Source organism: Molossus molossus, unplaced genomic scaffold, assembly GCF_014108415.1.
Source record: "Molossus molossus isolate mMolMol1 unplaced genomic scaffold, mMolMol1.p scaffold_m16_p_8, whole genome shotgun sequence".
Classification (NCBI taxonomy): domain Eukaryota; kingdom Metazoa; phylum Chordata; class Mammalia; order Chiroptera; family Molossidae; genus Molossus; species Molossus molossus.
Window position 1 is genome coordinate 81997418 of NW_023425402.1, and position 25048 is coordinate 82022465.

Genomic DNA, 25048 nt, shown 5'->3' on the forward strand with positions numbered 1-25048 from the left:
TCCTCATTTCAGAACCCTCCACTTCAACCAGACCTTTGTGGAGGTCCCCTCACACTGAATGATCATTCTCCTAGGTGACCCATTGAGGGCGCGCTATGTGCCTTGTAGCTATGAGATCTAAACCCCCGTTTACTCCTGCCTTCAGGTATCCAGACCCCACTCAACTTTAGTCTGACCACTGAACTGCGGAGCTTCCTTCATGGAGCTCCTTTAATAGCATCGATTTCTCTACTCCTTTGGACAATTACTTAAATAACAATACAAGACAGCAAATATGAATGCTTCACCTCCCTCAGATGACTCTTTTTTCCCCCAACTGTTTTTATCACAACATTTTCAATCATATAAAAAAATTACAGATAATTGTGTAAAAAAATCTCATATAACCATCACCTACCACCAAAAGTTATGAACACAATCTCTTTATTGAACTTAATACTCCCTACAGAAAAGAATGAAGTTATTTTCATGCTTGTGTGTTTTCTTTACAAGCCTAGGATGTTGTTAAGTATGTAGTAACAGCTCAATGAACACTTGGCTGGTTGAGGAAATGAACTGAAGTCTAGTTCACCAAAGTTCCAAGCTACCCCTTCGCATTCAGCTTTCTTCATCCAACCAATCCTTGGACCGAAAAACCATAAAAATATTCAATGTCTTTAAAGAAATATAAACAAACTTACTAAGACAAATTCTCCTAAAAAATTGCATGGCAGTAAAGAAATTATAACACTAGCCTGAGCTCATCACTTAATATTTAATCAGCAAATCAAATTTCCTTTTGACACCAAACTAGAAAATTATTGGCAATAAACAAACAGCCTTGTACATTAGAGAGGGGCTAGAATTTACCCATAGGAGACCTGACTCAATTCTAGCTAACAACGTGAACTTCAACAAGTCACTGACCCTCTCTCAGCCCTTATCTCTAAAATAAAAATAGTTGTATTTTTCCTAGTAACTTCACAATGCTATTGTGAAGAAAAAAAAATTGTTTTGTCAAACTTCTTTCGAAGATACAAAGCACCATATAAACAGTATGCTCTCTTTAGGGCATGCATACCTAGTCTGCTTTCAAAGAGGACTTATAATCCACTTGGGGGCACAAGACATAAAACTATCTGAAATATTACAGGCTAAGTATCTGAGTAGCAATGTAAGCCAAACAAATACGCAGAGAAGTGATATGTCTAGCAAAGGCTTCATGGCAGAAGGGACATAAAGTAGAGTCTTAAAGGATAAATGGAACATGGACATGGGAAAGAGAAAAACAAAGGTATTTTAGAAGGTAGATATATCGTGTAAATTAACACACACACAAGCACATACACACACATGCAAAGTGTCTAAACTATGCAAAGAGCGAGGAGTTTTCAGTTTGGATAAAGCAGAGGATGCTTGTAAAAACGGTGGTAGAGAGACTGCAGCAGGTGTCCGAGGCTACATTATTAAGGACCTCACATGAAGGCTAATCATTGTGACTGTAAAGAAAGTATTCACGAAATCTGAGAGCTCAATAGCAGTAAATCAGCATACCAAAAAAAGTAATCCATTTATAGCAGAGTTTAAGGCAAGGAAAAACAGGAAACTGTTACCATTATCAACCTGGGACACAATCCGAGCTGGGACTAGAGAGTAAGCAGTTTAAAGACTGAAAAAGAACATAAATTTGAAACATGTATAAGATGAGACCAAGAATAAATAAACAGGATCTCTTGATCGAAATCTTACTGTTCAAATTTGGGTTGCAAAGCTCCACATGACTAGAACATAACCATCTCATCTTTAAAAAGGCCCCTGTGACCACTAGGCCTGTCTCTATGTCTCCACAATGCCCATCTCCTTCCAGATTAAGGGCCTTGGACTGGGTGTTTGCTCTGTCTCTAATGCATTTGCCATGAAGATCAGGAAAGTTACCTTTATAGGAGAAAGTTCCCTGGGTCCTCCCCTCCATTCAGATATCCATGTGACGGTTACCTTCTCAAACAATGCTTAACTACCTGGCCCAAAGAGGTTTCCAAGACACTCAACTCTCACATCATCCCAATAATCCATTTAGCACTTCCTGTATTCTGATCTTTTTCTTATTTATCTGTTTTCTCCCTCCCACCCCTGGAGTGGAATTGCTGAGAGAACAGGAACCTGGAGACTCACTCAGCACTGTATATAATCCCAGCAGCCAGATCAGTGCCAGTATAGGTTGGGTTGCTGGATACATATTTGTGGAATGGATTAAAACGACGAGTCATTCATAGTCAACTCTCAGAGAGAAAGTAAGTGCCCTCAGGACTAGTCTGGATCCCATGTCTTCTTAAGTCTTAGAGAGTCCACTTTCCTTAAATGCTGTGAGAGAATCCAAATATTTTTAATTCTGTTCCTTTTCCACTTTGCTAGCTTTAGTTGGTGACTGTCACTTGTAAATAAGAACTTTACATAGACCACCTTGCAGCCTTCATTACTTCCTTCAAAGATCAAACATGTATGTAACGAGTAGACGAGCTATCACCCAGTACTGTAGGGACCGAAACTCAAAGGGCCCACAAAACATCCGCTCAGAGAACAGAGGAACTGACTGGCCCCTGCACCTGCGACCGAACCCAGGCCAAATGCCCTCTAGTTTAAAGCTTTACCCGATCTGTAAGATGGCCTCCACGTTCTTCTCTATCAACCTAAAGAATGAGGCAGCCAGTCACAATGCCTAACATAATAAATAAGGTTACTCGGCTATATGTTTATTGTTCTGCTTACAATTGCCCCCCAAAAGGAGGAAAACACACACACACACACACACACACACACACACAACAAATAGGAAGAAAGGAAAACATGAAAGGAAAAAAAGGCAACACCCCACCCCACCCCCAACCACCACCACTGAAAAAGGAATTTACTGTGGTAATTTACGGGCTAAGCTGACAGCATCCCTTTGTAAACTTACATTAGTAAAGTTCACAACCAAACCACAAATGGCTTTTAATAAATATTAACCCAAGAAGTGCTGTATTGGTTTCCAAGTATCAGATCTGTGCTGCTGCTGGATCTAAAGATGTTTAAGCTTGAAACAAACTTTGATCTCTAGGTGCGGAAAGTTTTCCATTCTCTACTACATGACTGAATTATTACTTGGTATAAATTTCTGACTATAGACCTTATTATTATTTTTTTTTAATCCTCACCTGAGGATATTTTTCCATTGATCATTTTAGAGAGAGTGAAAGGGAGGGAGGGAGGAAAAATAAAGGGGAGAGGATAGAGAGAGAGATATCGATGTTAGAGAGACACACCGATTGGTTGCCTCCTGCATAACCCAGACTGGGGCTGGGGATGGAACCTGCAACCCAGGCACGTGCCCTTGACCAGAATCAAACCCTCGACCCTTCGGTCCACAGGTTGACGCTCTGACCTCCAAGCCAAATCAGCCAAGAGTAGACATTATTTTTTAAATATAAACTGAGAATTGATTTACTCCTTCCAGAAAGCTGAGAAGAATGATTTTAAAAAAAAAAGAACATTCAAAGAATATTAAGAATCCAGATCTCATCAGGGAGCTCCAGCAGTACATGCAGTGGTTATTTCTATAACTAAATGCAGAAATAACATGTAGCAGCCAGCTTTACAATAAAGTTTTACAAAGACCTTTTGAAAATCATGACAGCTAAAATTAACCATGGATTGTCCCTCTGATTACTTAAGTGCATGTTTTTGTTTTCAGTGTCCAAAGTTTGTCCTCCTTTATATTCCCACTTGTATTACTGACCACAGAATCAGATTATATACAATATTATCTAAAGGAATAATACAATAGATACAGATTATACATGTGTCTGACATTTCCCTTATATTTCCTGCTTAAATACAATCTCTCAATTGAAAAACTAAAATAGTTAGAGCCTTTAATTATTTCATTATATTCTAAGAATTGAAACTGAAATCACCACAGCATAAAACCTAAATTTTAGATAAAAATATAATGTCACCCAGTTTTGTTTTCCCGTAAAGAGCCAATATTTTCTTCAGATTTTAGACATGCCAATTAAAATGAAAAAAAAAAATCAGACTTTGAAATGAAAATGAACAAAGAGGTCACATAGAAATTCAAGTTATACAGAAACTCAAAGCCCTATTTTAAAAAAAAAGGACCAATTCTTATTAACTATCAAAGTCAACAGGTAAAATAACTGAAGGAATTGATTTTAAATTGTTACCTATATTTTTCTTGTATGACGTGAGCGCAGCATTGTCAGAAACATCACTGGACTGAAAAGAAGGGAAAGGATGCTTTCTTTTGTGTGTATGTTTGGCCATGAAGTCTGCCCCAGAATACACTGTTTTCTAATCATGGTACATGAAAGTCAGCCCATTAAATGTATGCTAAATAATTAGTACAGCGGCATAGAAAACAAGGAATCAGAAGTGAGTTCATTCAGCGGGCTGGTGGGCTCAGCGGTTGAGCACCGACCCATGAATCAAGAGGTCGCCAGTTTGATTCCCGGTCAGGGCACATGCCCAGGTTGCAGGCTGGATCCCCAGTAGGGGGTGTGCAGGAAGCAACCACTCAATGTGGATGTCTCTCTTTCATTGATGTTTCTATCTCTCTCTCCCTCTCCCTTCCTCTGTCTCTAAAATCAATAAAAATATATTTTAAAAAAAGAAGAAGAAGAAGAAGTGCATTAATTCAGAATCAACACCTGGGCTGAATGAAAGTGAGTGAACAAGCATAGAACTGGCATTTCTTCTTCTACTCTTTGGATCGTCTCGCTTCCCCAGTCCCCTTGGATAAAACAACCTCCTCAGAAAAAGAAAGTCATAAATTGAACAAACACTACCTAACTCTCCTCACTGCTCATTATTTTTCAACTGCTATTAAAAGAGAAATGAATTCAATTCATGGATGTATTTCTCAAAGGAATCAGTGAAGGGGCACGTCAGCTCCTCCTATTCCAAAGAAAAACAGCTATGATTTAACAGAATAACAAGAGGCTGCTGTCATAGACTTGCAATAATTACCATGTTAACTAGAAAGACTCTTCTCTTCATTTGTTACCTTTATTTACAAACCATAAATTTCATCAGTGAATCAATACAAACAGAGCCTAACAGAAAAATAAAGCTGATGCTTTATAATAAACGCACATCATTGTCAGGAACTAGGGAGAAGTCACTTACAGGGTTATAAGTTTTAAGAAAATGGTAACTATCATAACATGGGAACCCTGGCCGGTTTGGCTCAGCGGTTAGAGCGTCGGCCTGCGGTCCAGAGAGACCCGGGTTCGGTTCCCGCTAAGGGCGTGTACCTCGGTTGCAGTTTGTCCCTGGCCCTGGTTGGTGGTGCGAGTGGCAGCCACTCGATGTGTCCCTTCACATCGATGTTTCTCTCTCTCTCTCCCTCCCACTCTATCTGAACAAAAAATGGTGGGAAAAAAAGTCCTCGGGTGAGGATACTATATAAAATAAAATAACATGGGAGTTTTGCCAAATCCATTTGGAGTACTTTAAATGAAACAAATAGGGAATCAAGATTAAAAATCAGCAGCAAAAGGCGACTTCGTTGATAACAAGCACTTTGCCAGCATGAAAACCAGTGCCCGGCCGCGCTCCGAACCGGCGGCTGCCGCACGGCAAGCCGAGTAGCTGTGCCGGCCACTGACAGGGCCCGAGTCCAAACATTTAACAGCAAGATTAAATTACTAAAGAGGGAAAAGGGGAATGATGTTCACCACTAAAGAGCCAGCGACTTAGTCCATGCATGAAGATAAGAAACACTCACTTAGCACTGAAGGTAAGAAACGTCCAAACCTGCACAACATTTTCAGGAATGTATCTGAACCTACTGACGACAGTGCCAGGAAGCAAGATCTCAATGCTCTGGAAGGAGGACGGTTCTGCAATTCCTTTTATATATTTGGAATTAAGGAGGGACAGTCAAGAAGATTACAGGAAGGTAGGAGAAAGCAAGATTCAGGGTAATTAACACAGTTATGTGCTCTGGAGGGTGGTTAGGTTTCCAAGGGGTCTGAGAAAGAGGCATCTCAAAGGTGTGTGAACCTAGAAGCACAGAAACAATGGATAGGGCGTGCTTAAGGCTAAGATAAACTTTTACTAAGCAGTTATAGGCCTGAGCATGAGAACCTTGTTAGGAATGTATAAACGATCAGAGGTTAGATTGATTATAGAGCTCCTTTTTCATCCGCACACTTGCTTACGCATTAACACCAGCTCACGGTGACGCCCAGGAAGTTTCCCGCCCAGTGTCTTACGCCTGCTGGACACCACCCAAATGAGTTTCCCTCCTTCCCTTCTACTCCCTTCAGTCCCGGATGCACTGTCTTACAGCCCTATTTACATTTAAGTGTCTTCACTCTACAACTGAACTCATGAAATATGAAGTGCTTCATTCACAGATGTGTACACTTCTAATTCTCCCAGATGTCTCGTGCTTTATTCATAAATATAAGTGTGATGATAAGTGTGATTACTGGAAAGCCCCAAACAGACGTGACATGGTATGTGAGGATGCCTTGGCTGTACATTAAAAGACCCATCAAAAAGTTATTTAAAAACCTGCTTTTTTAATATTATTCTTATTATTGGCATTTCACTTGAGAGTAGGACTCTCTTCTAATATGCTCAGTTTATCACCTCCTACCTCATAGCTACATGACAACCGAGGAAGCTCCAAGCATCATGTTCTCATGGAACAATATGCCTGTCTTTTTTGTCTGGAAGGAACATCCTTCCCAGGCACCCCCCAAAACTCGCTGGCCAGAGTGTGCCACATGGCCCCCCTTACCTGCAAAGGAAACTGTGAAAGTGAGGGGGAGAGAATCCTGCCAATGTGGCAGAAAGTGAGAAGAATAACCATTGAACAGAAAATTAATAATATCTGTAACCCCGTCACACAAGATAAGGAGCCAGAGTCATTTATAACACTTATAAATGAAGAGGTTAGAGTTATAAGCTACATCTAGTGTTATGAACTGAATTGTGTCCCCCTCCTCCCCCCACTCCATTCATTCACATGTTGAAATCCTAATCCCCAACGTGACTGTATTTGGACATAGGGCCTTTGGGAGGTAAAAGTTAAATGAGGTCATATGGAGGGGACCCGAATCTGATAGGCCTGGTGTCCTCATACAAAGAGCAGGAGACACCACCGCTATCTCTGTACACCCCACGAGGACACAGTGAGACAGCGCCGTCTGCAGGCCAGGGAGCGAGCTCTCACCAGGAACCAAATTGGTCTCCACCTTGAGCTCTGGGCTTTGCACCCTGTGAGACATAAAGTTCTGCTGTCTGAAGCACAGTCTGCAGCATTTTGTCATGGCACCCAGCAGACCATCCATCTCAGAAAGAAAGTCTTGCTGCCCTTCTTTCTTCACTGGGGCTCTACATAGTTACTGACAACCTGTAGAAAGTGGAGGAGTTCCAAGAACGACGCATCGGCATGATATCCACTTTCCCTCACATTTTGCATGGATGATTCATAAGAATGCTCATACCTCAGCCCCTACCCCCAAAGATCAATCTTTTCAAGATTTTTTATTTTCACCAAATTGTCCCTTGGTTTAAGTCCCAATCTTCTTAGCTCCAAAGCCAGTAGTATCCCTGGAATGTAACAGTCACCCCATTGCCAAAATATCAGCGCAATACATGCTAACACAAACCTTTAAAAAGGAAGCAAAAACAATGTATGCATGACCAATGGACATGGACAACTAAGCCGGGGACAGGGCGGAGGTGGGATGGGGTGGGGGGTGCCAATGGGGTAAAAAGGTAAAATATCTGTAACAAAAAAATAAATAAAAAATTCATAAAAAAATAAAAAATAAATAAATTTAAAAAAAAGGAAGCAAAAACAGAAAATCCCATGCCTGTCCCAGTTCTTATCGTGTTTTCAAACCAATAAAAACTGTTAAGAAAATAGGTTGCAGAAGTTCAGTGTTTGTTTCTCAGTGAATTCGGAGGTTTGAAAAAAGGCACATTTTGCTATATTATCACTTTCCAACTTCTGACCAAACCCCTGTAGTTTTCATCACGCATCATTTTTGTGATTAATGACGTGCACCCAGTTAATGGAAAACAGCAGATTAGGTTTCCACTAATAGTTCTGGAAGTTATGTCTGCCTGCCTCATTTAGTAACAACCTCACTGTTCAATAAGAAACTAATGGATTTAATCCCAAAACAGAACTTAGTTTATGCATACAAGACAGGTCAGATTTCCAGAGTGGAGAAAATCACCCTTTAGAGGTGTGCTGGTCTTCCTCTGAAACTTACACCGAGATGCCTCGTAATGTGTTTAACTTCTATTTAATAAACAATTTAAAAATTTACGGTACTTACTTGAGGCCTATAAAAATAGGCAAAATTAGCATTTTGTGACTGTTGCAAATAAAATAAATATAATATGATACTTTCTGTAATGAGTATACTGAGCAGAAAAGATGTCTATTGCTTTGAAGACACAGGTGAGAAGCAGTTCCTTACATATTATTGCATCACTGCAGTGCTTGTCATAAAGAAAATCTACATCTCCTTGTTTTGTTTCACTACAGAAAGTGGTAGCTCCAAAGAATCTGATTTAAGAGGAGTGATGTGGCCCAGCCAGTGTGGCTCTGTGGTTGAGTGTCGGCCCATGCACCAAGAGGTCACTGGTTCGATTCCCGGTCAGGGCACATGCCCAGGTTGTGGGCCCGATCTCCAGTGGGGGGGCGTGCAGGAGGCGGCCAGTAGATGTTCTCTCTATATCTCTATCTTTCTCTCCCTCTCCATTCCTCTCTCTCTAAAATCTTTCTCTCCCTCTCCATTCCTCTCTCTCTAAAATCTTTCTCTCCCTCTCCATTCCTCTCTCTCTAAAATCTTTCTCTCCCTCTCCATTCCTCTCTCTCTAAAATCTTTCTCTCCCTCTCCATTCCTCTCTCTCTAAAATCAATAAAGAAGACTTATTTTTAAAAAAACAAAGAAGAAGAGCGATGTGGTCCAGTGGAAACAGGGTAACCTGGGAAGAGAAGAATCAAGAGGCAAGAATTCCGTCCCATTTCTGCCTCAAATTACCGTGGAAAAAATCTATCCTTTGTTTTCATTTTCCCCACTATATTTTATATTTATCTCCCTTAAGTCCTTTAACAACTGCTATATTAGTTCAAATGTTATCTATGTATGCTTCCCATTTCCCATCTGGGCTAGGTCCTGAAGGCTAGACTGCACATCTGATCTACATTATTATCTCCCACAATGCCACGCTGGACTGGAAGGGTCAGGAGAAGAGCGATTTTGCTGTATCCCCAGAGGTGAGCATGGTTTGACCTCATACTAATAAGGTGTCAAGTAAGTTGACATTTTAATAAGCAAAAACCCTAAAAAGAATATATGGAGAGGGAGGGAGGTAGAGGTGGAACACAGTATGATACTATAATGATGGGTACATGTCCTACATTTGTCAAACTCTTAGAATGCACAACACCAGGAGTGAACCTGAACATTAAGTATAGACTCTGAGTGAGTATAATGTCAATGTAAATATATATTCACATGATATCATAATCCAATGAGGTAGGTACTATTATGATCCTCATTTTTCAGAGGAGGAAGTCAAGAGATTAAAGAATATGCCCAATGCTGCACAACTGCAAAATAACAGTCAAGTCTGGCCGGTGTGACTCAGTGGTTGAGCATCAATCCATGCACCAAGAGGTCACCAGTTCAATTCCTGGTCAGGGCACATGCGAGGCTGTGGGCCAAATCCCCAGTGGGGGGCATGCAGGGGGCAGCTAATTGATGTTCTCTCTCATTGATGTTTCTATCTCTCTCTCCCTCTCCCTTTCTCTCTCTCTAAAGTCAATAAAGAAAAAATAAATAAAATAACAGTCAAGATTCACCAGGAAGGCTGGCCTCCAAGTTCATGAGCCCTATCCTGATCTGCCAGGTAATCAAATTTCGTTATCTTGAGAATCATTTTTTCCTTCCTTTCACAATTTCATGTATAGTACTTTTTTCCATTTTTCAAACCAGAGGTTAAATTTCTTGGCATTGAAACTAGTATTTCCTCACTATTGAATAATCCACAGCATATGTGATTAAATTACCAACCACATCAACCTCCTGTTTAGGCGTCTGGCAAGATAGACTCATTGGAAGGACCAATGACAGCAAAGATATACTATATCTGCTCCAGATTTTTATTCAGCAGAAACATGGAAAAGAGAAAAACACTGTAGGTATATATAAACTATGAAGCTTTGTCACACAAAATGAGAGGACCACCCCTCAATTCCAGGAATATAATTTTTATACAAAAATTAGCCCATATTAATGAAAGGTAGTGGCACTCTGGGGCTATTTTCTTTCTGATAGTTTTGACCGTTGTTAAAGTTGGGTGAGAAGGGGGTTGATTAGAGGAACATGATATCAGATAAGAATGGCTCAAGCAAAGAAAATATAGGATTCTCCTCTAGAAATACAACAAAAAACAAGGAATTAGAAAAACTAGAGTATAAAAAAAGGTTTGCGAAGAAGTTTGGAGAGTGTAAGTTCTCTGGAGAAGAGAAATTGAGTAAACTATGGAAGAAAGGAGAATAATTTCTATGCATATCTTTACTTAATCTAAAGTCTGGAAAAATAAATACTCAGTGTTTCTTTAAGAATGAAAATGAATAAGCAGCTAAGATGACCCACTCTAATGGCTATATTTTAGTTTTTTTTAAAAAGTCCATAAAGATTTTGCATTAAGCAATAGTCAAAAGTTTTTCGTGTTATTTTCCTAATAGCAAAACTACTACATAAATATAGTTTGTGTTGAGCTGGTTGTTTCTAATAACTGATTTACAGGTACAACTACGTATCTAAATAACAGAATTGATGAAAACATCTACCAAATAATTTGCTGAGCACTAATTAAGCACATGAAAAATATTCTACTCTGTTATTCGCTCTCACTGATTGTTTAGTTTTGCAGGTTAAGGGAAAATGTGTGGAAGCAAAGTAATCACTTAAGAAATCATCTGTGGCTCAAATTTCAATCTGCAACAGAGACATGTACGCATAGGTTCTATATATTTCCTAATCTTGTCTCTGCCTAGAGAGCTCCGAAAGATCTCACTGGCCAGGTCGAAACCTTCACAGAAACTCGTTTCGCTGCTTGTTTAGACACACCAGTGTAAACTGGAGGGCTTTGTCATGCAGAATGGGTCTGAACACACAGCATTCACCCACTTCTAGGAACTAGAACTCAACACGAAAATGAATACGGCAGAATCTGTGCCATAAAATAAAGTTACTAATATAAATGACTCCAAGGTAGATCTTAGAAAAATAAAAGAAAGTAATCAATGTATGTCATGTCTTAGTCACAAAGGAATATGAAATATGATACCATAGATATATTTGTTGCATTAATCAAACTCTATTTCCATATTTTATCCTAAGGCACAATAAACAATTCGATTCCTTAACCAACTACCTATTCCGGTAGCAAAGAGCAAACAGGGTTGAGTATAGGCAATCTGACTCCAGAACCCACATTTTTAACAATTTTGCTCGAGTTGTTATTTGGGCCTTGTAAGAAACCTGAATAATTGTCAGTTTTATTTTGCTGAATCAGAGCCTTTTGTTTTCAGTGTTGTGTTGGGCTCCAGTAACGGATTCTCTGTGAAGTCAGTATGACAATACATTGTGAGGGAGCCCCAGCGATGACAGCCATGAACCCACTGTTCGGAGATGTGCACACTGACCGTCCTTCCAGTATTTTGGCATTGGTTTCACACACCTCCACCAATCCAGCTACCACATACGCAGGCCTCTCAAAGCTCTGGACCCCCCAAAACAGATGACTCTTCCAGACTGAAGAAAAATATCTTTTTGTTTTAGAATAATGGGATCAACTAGTAACTAATGAAAACCCACTGAAACCTCAATAGACACGTAACTCTGAATGGAGAACCTTACCTGTGGAACAATACCTATGAAGTACGAGGTTTTTCATAAATACAAAATCAACTCAAAACAAAACAAATAAAACAATACATTGGGCCAGGCCAAGGTGGGTCAGTTGGTTGGAGCATCATTTCATACACTGAAAGGCTGCAGGTTCAACTCCCAGTCAGGGCACATACCTATGTTGCGAGTTTGATCCCCGGATGGGAGGCAACAAATTGATCAATCGATGTTTTTTTTCTTTTTCTTTTTTTTTTATCCTCACCCGAGGACATTTTTCCATTTTTTGTTCAGATAGAGCGGGAGGGAGAGAGAGAGAGAGAAACATCGATGTGAAGGGACACATCGAGTGGCTGCCACCCGCACGACCAACCAGGGCCGGGGACAAACTGCAACCGAGGTACGTGCCCTTAGCGGGAACCGAACCCGGGTCTCTCCGGACCGCAGGCCGACGCTCCAACCGCTGTGCCAAACCGGCTAGGGCTTCTTTTTCTTTTTTCTTTCTTTCTCTCTCTCCTTTTTCCTCTCTCTAAAACACCAATAAAAATATCCTCGGGTGAGGATTAAAAAAAAAACACAATATATTTAATATTTTCCTTTCTGGGGAATAAAGACAAACCTAACCTGAAGAAATAGTTAATTTTTAATGAAACTGTTCTTAGCTTACTGTTCTTAAACTACTCACTGAACATGACAAAATGTACTATTACATAAACACATTCTCATTAAGCTCTCTAATAAGCTACATATTAGCAAGCCATTTAAAAGTTTAAATCACAAATTCTAACCCAAAAGTGAACTTTCAAAAGCGGTGATTTCTGTTTCCAGGAACTGAGTCACATAGTCAGGGTACTGAACAGCTCTCAGGTCCTGTGAATGAACTTTTTTTTGTTAAAACACATAAACTCAGTCACACAACACATAAAGTAGGTACTGATGCTATTCCTTGTCTGATTCAATCATAATCACATCAAGCATTTCTGGAGGGGAAGGGATCCAAAGATGTGGACACCTTTTCATTTTTGTTTGCTTATTTTTATACTTCATGTAACTGACAAAAATTATTCAAACTGCCTCCTTCTTAGATAACATATTTCATGAAACACTATTTCATTTATTTTCCAAATGTTGTTTTCAAGAAGTGAGTAAAACGATCACTTCTGAGCCCTGGCAGGTTTGGCTCAGTGGTTGGAGCGTCAGCCATCGGACCAGAGAGACCCGGGTTCGGTTCCCACTAAGGGTACGTACCTCAGTTGTAGTTTGTCCCCAGCCCCGGTTGGGGTCGTATGGGTGGCAACCAGTCGATGTGTCTCTCTCACATCAATGTTTCTCTCTCCCTCCCGCTCTATCTGAAGATAAATGCAAAAATGTCCTCGGGTAAGGATTAAAAACAAACAAAAAAAAGATCACATCTGAATACTGCACTCCCAATAAAAACACTATTTTTTCCTCAACAGAGACACAGAAATGTATCTGCTAATAAGTAGTTTTTTTGTCAAACAATCAACAGATTTTGTACCTAAACTCTTTTTTTTCCCTATATATGGAATAATTTTTCTCTATCTTTGAAGTTTTTATGCCAAGGTATTAAAATTTGCTCGAGAAAGGGGTGGGAGAAAGTTAGACAGACAACCTCACATTCCTCGGGGCTGTTACCCCCAAGTGTAACACACACGGTGAGACCCCTGACATCGCAGCAACAAGCAGAAAAGAAAGGAGGATTACCTGATATTCATTGGGCCAAAAGGTGCTCACTGCTAGCTCGGCCCGAAGCCAGTCTCTACCGGTGAATCCAGTCACATTCCAAATCGGATTGGCAAGAGGTCCCTTATTCACCCTCACTAATATGTTCAAAGTGCCAGGGTTCAACCCTTTCTGGCTATATAACAGGTAACTGAAATCAATACAGTGAGTGTCGTTCTCCTTCATGGTAGGCAGCTGAAGTCTGGCTTTTTCTCCAGGGTCGTGATCTGAAGAGTCCACTATCATATAGGAACCTGAAATGACATTATATATTATAAAGTTAAAAATATATAGCAGCAAAAAAAAAAAGAAAATAGATAACAGAAAGAATACTAACAATGATACCAATCTATTCTGAGTGTTAAATTTAACTCAAGACTATGTCTTCCAGACAGAGCCACAGAAAGATACCAAACAATAAAGTTCTTAGAGGTGACAGATATTGTTCAAAGTACATAACATGAATTAATACATTTGCTTTCCGCAATAACCTGTTAATTTCCTATTTCACAAATTAGAAACTTGAGGAATAATTAGCAACTTCAAAGTCAAATCGTCTTTGACTATTTAAATGGTCAAATAGGCAGAGCCTGCTTCAAAGCCATATTGGACTCTAAACAATCTCTAGTATTACTAAGCAGAGGTCTTTTAATATCAAACAAAGTAATGCCTTATGGGCCGTTATACATAGAGCACGCATCTTTCCTTCTCTGTTTCCGTAACAACACTGCTGAGAAATGGGCTGAAAGTGTAGACACTGAAAACGTTTATATTTTTCATCCCAAGGTCATCAGTTATAAAAGCTCTGTGACTTTTTGCAGTACTGATCGCTCTGAACTTCAGCTCAGAGGAAAGGAAAGCTTCAGTGTAAATCTGATGGCTGAAATTTAAAATGTCAACATTTCTGGCCCTGGCCGGTTTGGCTCAGCGGTTAGAGCGTCGGCCTGCGATCCGGAGAGACCCGGGTTCGGTTCCCGCTAAGGGCATGTACCTCGGTTGCAGTTTGTCCCCGGCCCTGGTTGGTCGTGCGGGTGGCAGCCACTCGATGTGCCTCTTTCACGTCGATGTTTCTCTCTCTCTTTCTCTCTTCCTCTCTCTCCCTCCCACTCTATCTGTGCAAAAAAATGGAAAAATGTCCTCGGGTGAGGATAAAAAAAAAAAGAATAAAAAAAAAAATGTCAACATTTCTGGACTGAGGATCTGCTATAGGGTAGATTCACTTGCCTACAGTCTCACCCGTGAAGCCGTCGGCTAATCAGCATGGCCCTTGGTCCTGATTCTGCAGTGGTCCCTATGTTCTTCTACAGCTTCTAGAAGCCTGATTTGAAAATCACTACTCTACTCTACTTCCTTTGATTTAATAAATATTCATTGGTTATCTCTCATGGGAAGGCACAGAACATAAAGAGGCTTATCCTCCTAGTTCCTCAAAGTCCACCCTCAAACATAGTCTCTGCACTGCAGACAAAGGGCATATTGTGCTAAGTACAACAATGGAACTTGAACTTCAGCTGATGATATTAGTCCAAGGTCATTTCCAGAAAAACAGTGTTTCTCCACTGTGTATTTTAGCGAAGACACATCGCAAAAATGGAAATATATTTGTCTGTCACAATTAAAATTATACACAAATTTTATTGTACAATATTTTTTCCCTAGGATGTAAATTACTAGGTGTACTAGGTGTCGTGTTACAGAACACAATGTTACAGGGATTGTATTTAGATCTGTCTTCCTAACCAGTTTGTAAAATTAATCAACCCTTGTATTTCCTCCCTAAAACACAGTAACTTTTACCCGTGACACTAAACATTCATTGACTGCTAGTCTAATCAGTTCAATTAACCCCTGAAACTTATTCAAATTGTTGTCGATAAGAGGGCTTTTACTATAAGAAATCAAAATTTTAAATCTGTCCAATTTCCATGTAGTGGTACTATGATTCAGAGCTTGTGGCAAGATTTCACATGATAACACGATCAGGCCAAGTACAGAATAAGCTTACTCAAGTGATAGTCACTGATATTACTTTCACTTTAGTTTCGACAGTTCACATCTTCTCGTGTGACCTGGAATTCATTTTTTTCCCTTCCTGATTCGTATAGATTGCACATTAATAAATAAATTGACCATGTACATTTTTGGAGAAGTTATGCTCTTTATTTTCAACAGGATATCTTGGATCTCAACCCAATGTATAGAAGCAGGATGTTTCTATTTTTGGTTATATTCACATTCTGAAGACCATGGCTGCTTTATGGAGATGTTTGTCAAATTCACCATAGCAGAGAAGTCTAATTACAGCTGTTACCTAGGCCCACGCCTAAGATCTTGGATAAGTTACTTAGTGTTCTAAGTCCCCAACCTCCTCACAGACCTGTGACCTATTTCTTACTGCTAACAGTTTTTTTGTTAGTGACATATTATAGCAGTAGTACATTTAAATTATTTTTAAAAGTATACATTACGACTTCTGATTGTCAATTTTAAAATGGTGCCCGCTAAATGATTTATGAATTTTCAAATAGTTATTTTCTTTCCTTATAAAATAAACTTGGGAATAAAATATGCTTTGCCTCACATTTTAATGTATGGTATTAATTATAAAGGTATGATATTTATCATTAAGACCATTTAGCAATTTTCAGCCAGTTGTACTTTTAAGCTACAATAATTTTCTTATTAAGAAAATGGTATGAGTATAATATATTAATTTGTAGGAATATCAATTTGATCATTATTAGAAAGACAAAAGTCACTAAATAAAAAGCTTGTCCAAAGTATTTCAGCATTTCAAGAATATTCAAAGCAGGTTAAAGATTTTTAAGTGTTGATCTTTCATTTCTATCTAATGTTCCTGGTCAATGGGCTTTTTTTTTTTTTCTTTTTGTCTTAGAATATGAACATTTCATTGGAAACTAACAGAAAATATGAGTATTTTTCTGAAGGTAGAATACAAACATAGTGCTATTCTTCCTGGTTTTCCCTTCTTGAGTATCTCTCTAAAACTTGTGTGAGCACCGCCCTTTGCTCTGCTCTTCGCTCTAGAGATTCCTGGGCATCCCACGCCCCGTCAGAGCGTCCACAACCACCCGCCAGACTCCTCCCTCCAGTGACCCCTTTCTCCCAAGCTCCAGGCTATTTCCGGCTCCTTCCCACGGTAAATGGGCTTTTTCCGACACAGCCAGACGACTGCTCCCTTCTGAGTGGGGACAATCTGAACAGTCCCAGGAAGGAGAAGCAAGCTGCCGAGTCCTCTGCCAGCTGACCTCACTCCGTGGCAATTAACCCGGTAGGCACCGTGAAGGTAGCGGCCAGTCTGACATAAGATTCCCTTCCATCACCCCAAACATGAGAACACTAAGCGATTGTTATCAACATATGCAAATTACTTGTGCAGTCTCCCAGTATCAATGATTGCCAACCCTCAGTCAGAAAACTCTACAGTATGCACTCCCCTCATTAGTTTACTTACTGTTGTTCTGTTCCGAGCTAACTAATCCCTCAGATTACTCATGAATTTGATTCTATTTAGTTGTGATTCAACTATCTCAGCACTTAATGAAACTTCTGTGTGCACACACATATATAATGTACTAACTTTTAATTAATGTAACTTACTTAATGTGGCCTTACAAATATTCTTTATGGGTTCTTAAGCAATGGAATTCTCAAATATATCATTTAAGACATAGGAGGCAAAGGTATATGCATATAAGATATATTTGTTAAGTGTAACCTTTCTGGAGAGCAGTTTGCAATGAGAACCAAAACCCTTAAGAGACCTATACCATTTGGTCTGGCGATTCCAACGCTAGGAACACACACTAGACAAATAATCCTGTATATACAAAGACATGTCTTTAAAAAGATGCTCAGCTCATCACACTGTGGAAAATAGAGAAAAACAGAAGTGTTCTGAATGTCCAATAGGCAATTTTTAAATTATGGTAAATCAGTTTGATGAATAAATGAGTAGTCACTAAGAATAATAGTCACAATATGTTAAGTAAAATAAACAGGTTATAAAATATAGTCATTTATGAAAAAATTTTATGTTAAATAAATCCATTTGTGTAAATGTATATGTATCCATGTAGAAATCTGTATGTATGCCCATACACATGCACTTATAACTGGAAAAATACAAAAAATATCCAGCAAAATGTTAGCTGTGTTCTTGGGGAGAGCTACATTATCTTCTGTTTCCTTATTTTTGCCTATGTACATTCATTGAATGTTCCACAATGAACATGCAACAAATTTGTATTTTTAAAAAGACAGAGAAACTACATGAATACTATTTTATCAGAGTAACATCAAATGAGTAATATAAATACTTAGGAAATAAAAACAGGCCTTTTGCCTTTAAAAAATAAATTCTATTTGCATCCTACGGATTAATAGCATTTGGATTTTTTTCAACAACAACAAAAATAAAATAAATAAGTAAAACTTTGGATTGCAATTCATTTAAAAAGCGAGGAGCTGAGTATTTAGACTAAATAGCTTTTTTTTTTATTATTAAAAGAATAGCCAAAGAAAACTAGCCCCATAATCGTAAACACCAGTCTAATATCTAGATGAATAAATAATGAATGCCCTATGAATTGTATGTCTTAATGAAATTTTTATCTTTAAGCTACACTTCTAGGAATAACATAATAACACAAGAAATAGGATTAACTGCAAAGAAAATAATGAATAATAAATAAGTTTCCATACTTCATCCTAAAATTCTCTCTCTCATATGTGTGTGTGTGTGTGTGTGTGTGTGTGTATCTCAACATAATATTTATATTGTCCGTTCTTATTCAAAATCCATTGAGAGTGTCCTAAACACTAAACTGAGAGAAATTCCCACTTTTCTGCCTGAGTGCTGACAACCCTCCATGATCTGGTCACTAAGTAATTTTCCCACTTTCCCTCCCACAGCTCCTGCTCACAAACCGCCTTCTGCAGCCGGACAGAACCCTCGCTGTCTTCTCCACACAGCATGCTGGTTTTCTTCTCCAGACGGGCTCATGTTCTTGGAAGACAGCCTCCCCTCATCCAAACCCCTCGCCCACTTCACCCAGCTACCCCTCAGCCCCGGCTGGTACAGCCTTCCCTGCCTTGATACGTGATTTCTGCCTCTCTGATTCTGGCCTTAATTATGCACTGGTCTTGAACAAGATTTAAATACTGTGTATAGGGACCATGTCGCTCTCTCTCAGAAGAGTAAAATGTTCTCTTGCAAAGCACTTAATTCAGAGTCCAGTCAGAAGAGAAACGCTACACAGTAAATGCAACAATGAAAGTGTGATATAAATAATTAGCAACTCTAAGAGAGTAGAGACTTTAATGTTGTAAAGAGAGCCCTAAAAAATAACCACAATCCTCAAGAAGAGGAAGAATGTGGAAAGGAGAGGAAGGCTGCTGAGGATCGGATCTTGGAAGGTGTGGTTGCAGCGCACTGGGTGGGGGAGCTGGCAGGAAACACTTCTTCGCAGTAGGGTGGCGTGGGAGCTGGGGGGCACCACCTGTGGCTGCAAGCTCGCTGGGTAACCTTCAGCCATGCAGTACCATCAAGAAGAAACTAAAATAGAAGCACAAGTCAACCAGGAGTAAAGCTCCTTCCCACTAAAATGCCCCTTCAGCACCCTCTACTGACAAAGCTTAACACTGTGAAAGCTACAGAGAAACACTGCAAGGGTCAAGCTCCACCATGACAGAACAGGACATGAAAGGTGGACTTTGAGTAGCAAAGCAGTGAGTTGATAACTGGCACAGCATCAAACAAAGGCCTTGCATATAGAAGTTCAACAATCCTGTTAGTTTGAGGTTTTAGTTGGTTAGATGAATGACTGAATAAATAAAAAAGAGACAAAGAAACTAGCTCTTAGACTATAATATATAACTGATGAGGCAGTGTCAACATGTAAGATACTTTATCAAAACAGCAAGAATGAAACCATTGGACCTGGTTTCTGCTGCTTCTAGAGAGGATCACTTGATGGCAGAGTGCAATGTTTGCAAGCATGCACCGAACGTTTTTGACAGAGCCTCTGGGCTACACACAAAACCTTCTATTACAGCAATCCTGCTCCAACAGTGTAGACTCAGGACCCCCGTTCCACTCTTAAAAATTATTGAAGCCCCGGCCAGTTTGGCTCAGCGGTTAGAGTGTCAGCCTGCGGTCCAGAGAGACCTGGGTTCGGTTACCGCTAAGGGCATGTACCTCGGTTGCAGTTTGTCCCCGGCCCTGGTTGAGTGGTGTGGGTGGCAACCACCCAATGTGGCCCTTTCACATCGATGTTTCTCTCTCTCTCTCTTTCTTCCCCCCTCCCACTCAATCTGAACAAAAAATGAAAAAATGTCCTTGAGTGAGGATAAAAAAAAAAATTATTGAAGACATCAAAGAACCTTTACTTCTGTTAATTTATCTATCAATAATGACCATATTAGGAATTCAAACTAAGAAATTTCAAAAACTTGTGTTAATTCAGTTAATATTAATAATAAAATCACCAGGTTAACCTAAATAATATATTTTTATAAAATATTACTATATTTAAAAAAAACGTATGGATACACTGTTTTACATTTTTGAACATCTCTTTAATGTATGACTTAATTAAAGATTCTCATTTGTACTTCATATAATGTATTGTAATATAATACATCATGTAGTCTCTAGAAAATTCTACTATACACTTATGAAAAAATGAGAGAAAAAATAAAAAAAAAACACTATCTTCAGGTGTTTTTATGACAATAGTATTGACTTCAAGGATTTCAAAAGGGTCTTGGGGACTCACACTGGTCCCTGTACTACATGTAGCGACCACTGCATTTTAACATACATAACTCTTTTTATCTTCTTGCTCTAATGAGTACATTATCAGTGCTTTCATTCATAGTGAGTCTACTTCACTCATTCAGTCTTTGTAGTGTATAAAAGTATACTTTACGAAACAAAAGTCTTCACTAGGATACTGGATGTCTAGAGAATGTAAATGGAAAAAGCTCAATGTTTTTAAACCAGTATAAATTTACAGTGTAGTCAGAGTTCATCAAAGAAACAGAATAGAATAAGTGCACACATGCACACACTGGGTAGAGAGCATAATGACAACCAAAATCATGATTTGAATCCCAGCTCATCCAGGATGAATTTTTTGTTGTTGTTAATGTTTAAGCATTTCTGTAACTATTACCTCTGTGCCAAAGCCAATGTCATTGACCTTTTCTTTTTTTTTTTACATCTATCAGCTTCTCATTTACTTTTTTCAAGCTTCTTCTCCCAACCCTCTTTTCTTCATCTAATTAAGTGGGAAAATGATCACTGAGCTACTAAAACTAAGAGCCCAGGAATCAGTTGGTTTTTTCCCTTTCCCTCGTGTTTCTCTTGGAATATCTAATTCCAAACTATCTCCTTGGTCCGTCCTCTTCATAGTTGGATCAAGCTCCTAGCATCTCTCAGAAGGACAAGCAGAACGCTCCTAACAGGTTTCATCATTTCCACATTGCCAGCTCTACAATAATTTTCTACAGGCAGCCAGATTAATTGTTTTCAAAACATGCAATTAATCTTGTCTCATCCCCACACAGCAATGAGAATAAAATCCAAACTCTTCCTAGCCTACCAGCATCAATATAATCTGACTCTCCTCTTTCACATGATCACCTGCCCTTCTCTTCCCCTCCTCTACGTGCTCCAAATACAGTGGGCTTCCTTCTGCCCTTTAAAAATCCACGCTTATACGAGTCCCTGTGTTTCCGCGGGATTGTCCTGTGCTAGAAACGCTCTCTCCGCTGCTGGCTTATTTTCAGCATTCTGTTCTTGGCTCAAGTGTTAGTGAAGCATTCCTCAAGGTGTTAACTGAAGTTGTTTCTCCTAAGATTTTTTTTCCAATACGTCACACTTTGTGAATTCCTTCATAACACTTGCCACACACTGATTTTAATTTATTTGTTGACTTGAATAAAAAACTCCAGGAAAAGTTCGGATTTCATCTATTTTGTTCATCCCAAAATCTAGACCAATGTCTGGAGCGTTCAGTATGGGGCAGAATGTTTATTATAACTAAATCGGACAACTACCTATCTGTGTTTCCTGCTCTGCGTGTCCACAGCACTTCCAGAATGTTCCCTGTACTGAATACACCATATCTCTCTGTACATCTCCCCAGCCTGAGTGCAAGCATTTTAGGATCAGAAACCTCCTTTTCACCCCAGCATCTAAGATATTTTGCATCTGTAAACTCTTGGTGAACTAAACTGAAGGCAATCAAAATTTTAGAAGTATAGAAATGATAACAACATCATTTTCTCAGAGGTAGAACAACAACAAAAAATCATGGAATCTGTTATGACTAAACAACGTTCTCAATCTTGACAATTCCCCAAAGGATTCCATTGATCAGCATAGGTTTAAATAGGTGCCCTCACATTTTTTGCATGGTCTATTATTAATGCTTCCAACTTTCACATTCTCTTATTGCTAAGATAATGCCTTTCTTCTAATGGTGTTTCACCCTGTACGCCACACAGCTTGTTTCTAAAACACAGAATGAAGCACACATTGTAATATGTCAGATGGGGAAAAGTAAACGTATCTTTCAAACTCAATACAAAGGGACTGAATATGCATCTTCCTAGTCTTCTATTTCCAACAGCTTTATGCTCACCACCATGCTCCTCCACTGCCTTAGCAAAATGCAAACCTGCTTCATTCATGTCTGCAGGACTGAAACCTCTCGTACTCCCCGAGGGAGGGCTTGGTATTTGTTTTAAGTAGCCAACTTACATTTGAAAATTTTTTAAAAGTCTTGATTTCAGACAACAGTTTCTTAAATTTTTAAACAACACAACACACTACAAAGAAAGTTTCAGTTAACAGTAGCAGAATAGTCTCCTTCTTGGGACACTGGCCTCCTAGGGAATTGTACCTGCTACATGTTCAGATTTAGGAGCTGGACCAAACAGCGTGCTGTTGCTCCCCCACAACCTCTCAGGACGCAAACGCATGGATATGCTTGGCCCCTACTATGACCACCATGTCCATGACGTCTGCTGTCAACACTAAATGAGTTTGTGCTACAGCATGCTGACAGGTAGGTACTTAATATTTTTTCTTTCAGACACATTCATTCCTTCCTCTATCAAATAGCAGAGAGAATCATGCTAGAAAATGTATGAAAAAAATATTTTCAAAGGTGAAAATTAGACGGCAATGTTAAAAATCGGTGCACTTAAAAGTGTCCAATTCAGTGGCGCTTGACCCTTTCTGAAATTTTCCCTCACGACCTTCCTCAACCCTTCACAACTCTACCCAACGCCTTTCATCCCCATGTGTGAATACCCCTCCTTCCCAGTTTTTTCCTTCGTAGTCCTTTCTAACCCTCTTTTCCAGAAAGTTCTTTCTTTCTTTCTTTGAAACCTGACATACATAGAGAATAGTCTCCCTGGAAACACACATAAGCAAAAACAACAGTAAAGGACTCATAGGTGTAAGTTTAAAACCTCCTATTCTACGACTTCTTCAGTTTCTGAAATTGTGTCACTTCCCCCACGGCCCTCCAACCTGCAAAGCTTTTCTGTGATGTGGTACTGAAATGTTTTTAGAAGAAGCTGCTCAAATAAAAAGCAACTTGAGAGAGAACAATCCAAGTCACATTACAAAGGCAAGAGAGTCTTTGTCCCGTAGCTAATTTTGCAGTCAGCACTGGCCTTTGCAAAGGAACCAAGATCAGAAAGAACAATGAAAGGTAAGGGAAGGCAGCAAAGCCAGGAGTCTGGATACCCTTTAATCCTGTTAATAACAGAAGACAAGAACCTCAGGCCAGTAGAGAATAAGGGTACAGTGCTTCCATATTTCCATATAAATGATTATTCCCAAAATCAAAATATTTTACTCAGTAGTTTAGTATGTCTAAATGTACCAAATATCTATGTTAATATAGCAGAAGAACTGGGCTTTCTTTTGACTCAAAAGTAATAAAAAAGAGTCAGCAACTGTTCCAGAAAAAGAAAATGTTAATGATCTATTAGAACAGAGCTTGGATTGAGCAAAATTTCTCTACTGAATTCTCAGATTCAAGAGTCATCAGACTACAGGAGCAATTCAATGGTCAACCAAGGACGTTTTCTTTATTCGGCCATGAAAGTTCCAAATTACAATGAGACATTTTATCCAAAATTCAGTAGGAAGGAATAACGTTTATTCTACTGTTATCCAAATGAAATCATATTCCTTTCTGTGGAATGGTTAAAAATTCAGGCTCTGAAGTCAGAGAGATCTGATTCTGCAGCCCAACTCTGATACCATCCACCCCAACCATTCACTTCTCTACCACCTCTGAGACAACTATCTGAGTATAGAAAAGATCAGTGTTGTAGATATAATAAAAGTAGTGTTTGAAAGCACGGTTGTGGGAAATTACAGAAATGGGAACTATCAAAGTATAAAGAGCTTTTTTATTTACAAAGTATTATCTAAACCAAAATCTCTCTGCTTGTTTTTGAAAACAGTGCCTGCCTTAGAGGGCACAAAACAAAGCAAAAACAGGAAGAAAAAGGGAATTGAGAGAAGAGAGAGGTAGATAATTGAGTACAGAGAAATGAAGAATCCAAGTGAGAGGAGCAAAGAGAAAAAATAAGTTATTAAACTTTAAAATGTAAGGTCTGGGAAGGCAGAAGAAAAGAAGGAAGGACAAGGTGATAGAGAAAATGGGGTTATATCTGTTTGCTGTCTCTCCAAGTAGCTCCATGACGCACACAAATATGACAAAGGAAACCATGGTCCCGGAAATAAAAAAAAGCAAAAGAGAACGGTAATAACACCTCAATGTTGAGATTATTGGTTTTGGTCACAAGATAATGAATTTTCTATATTCAAAGATTTAATATACATTTTTTTAAAAAATGACGCATTTCTGTAAGTCTCCTGAGCCTACATTAATTTAAGTTAGCTCTCGTGGAATTAGTGGTTCCCAATATTAGAGCGAAGTCTAATAACCATATCACTGTTCTCTAGGATAAGCTAGTCCACCTCTAATACTTCCAATGCAGCTGTTATTAAAATAAAAAATAAAAATCACCAAAACACATCTGGTCATTTGTGAAAGAGCAATATTGGCCAATGCTGAGCAAAGCAATGTCATGCAAACCCTTTTCTGGCTGTCGGCATACATTAATTAGACTTCCTCTTAGCAAAAAGCAATCACCCCTGGATATGCATCGAACAAAACATTCCTTTTAAACTTAAATTTAAAAACCTGCATGATGTAAGTGACCTCAACTACAACAGTGTTGTTACTGCACTGAGAGCGACTGAGAATTGTTTTCATAAATGCTACCTTCAAGCTCAATGGGAGAACACAAACATTGAGAAA

General features: G+C 39.0%; 1 protein-coding gene across 4 annotated transcripts in view; it reads right to left on the reverse strand.

Annotated features, from left to right (window-relative positions):
• Positions 1–25048, reverse strand: part of PTPRK (protein tyrosine phosphatase receptor type K) — a 502788-nt gene that overhangs the window by 291353 nt on the left and 186387 nt on the right. For all 4 annotated transcript variants that reach the window (XM_036248313.1, XM_036248314.1, XM_036248312.1 and 1 more), the window contains one exon: positions 13653–13924. In XM_036248313.1, coding sequence (XP_036104206.1) covers positions 13653–13924 — 272 coding nt within the window. The remainder of the gene's footprint in view (positions 1–13652; positions 13925–25048) is intronic.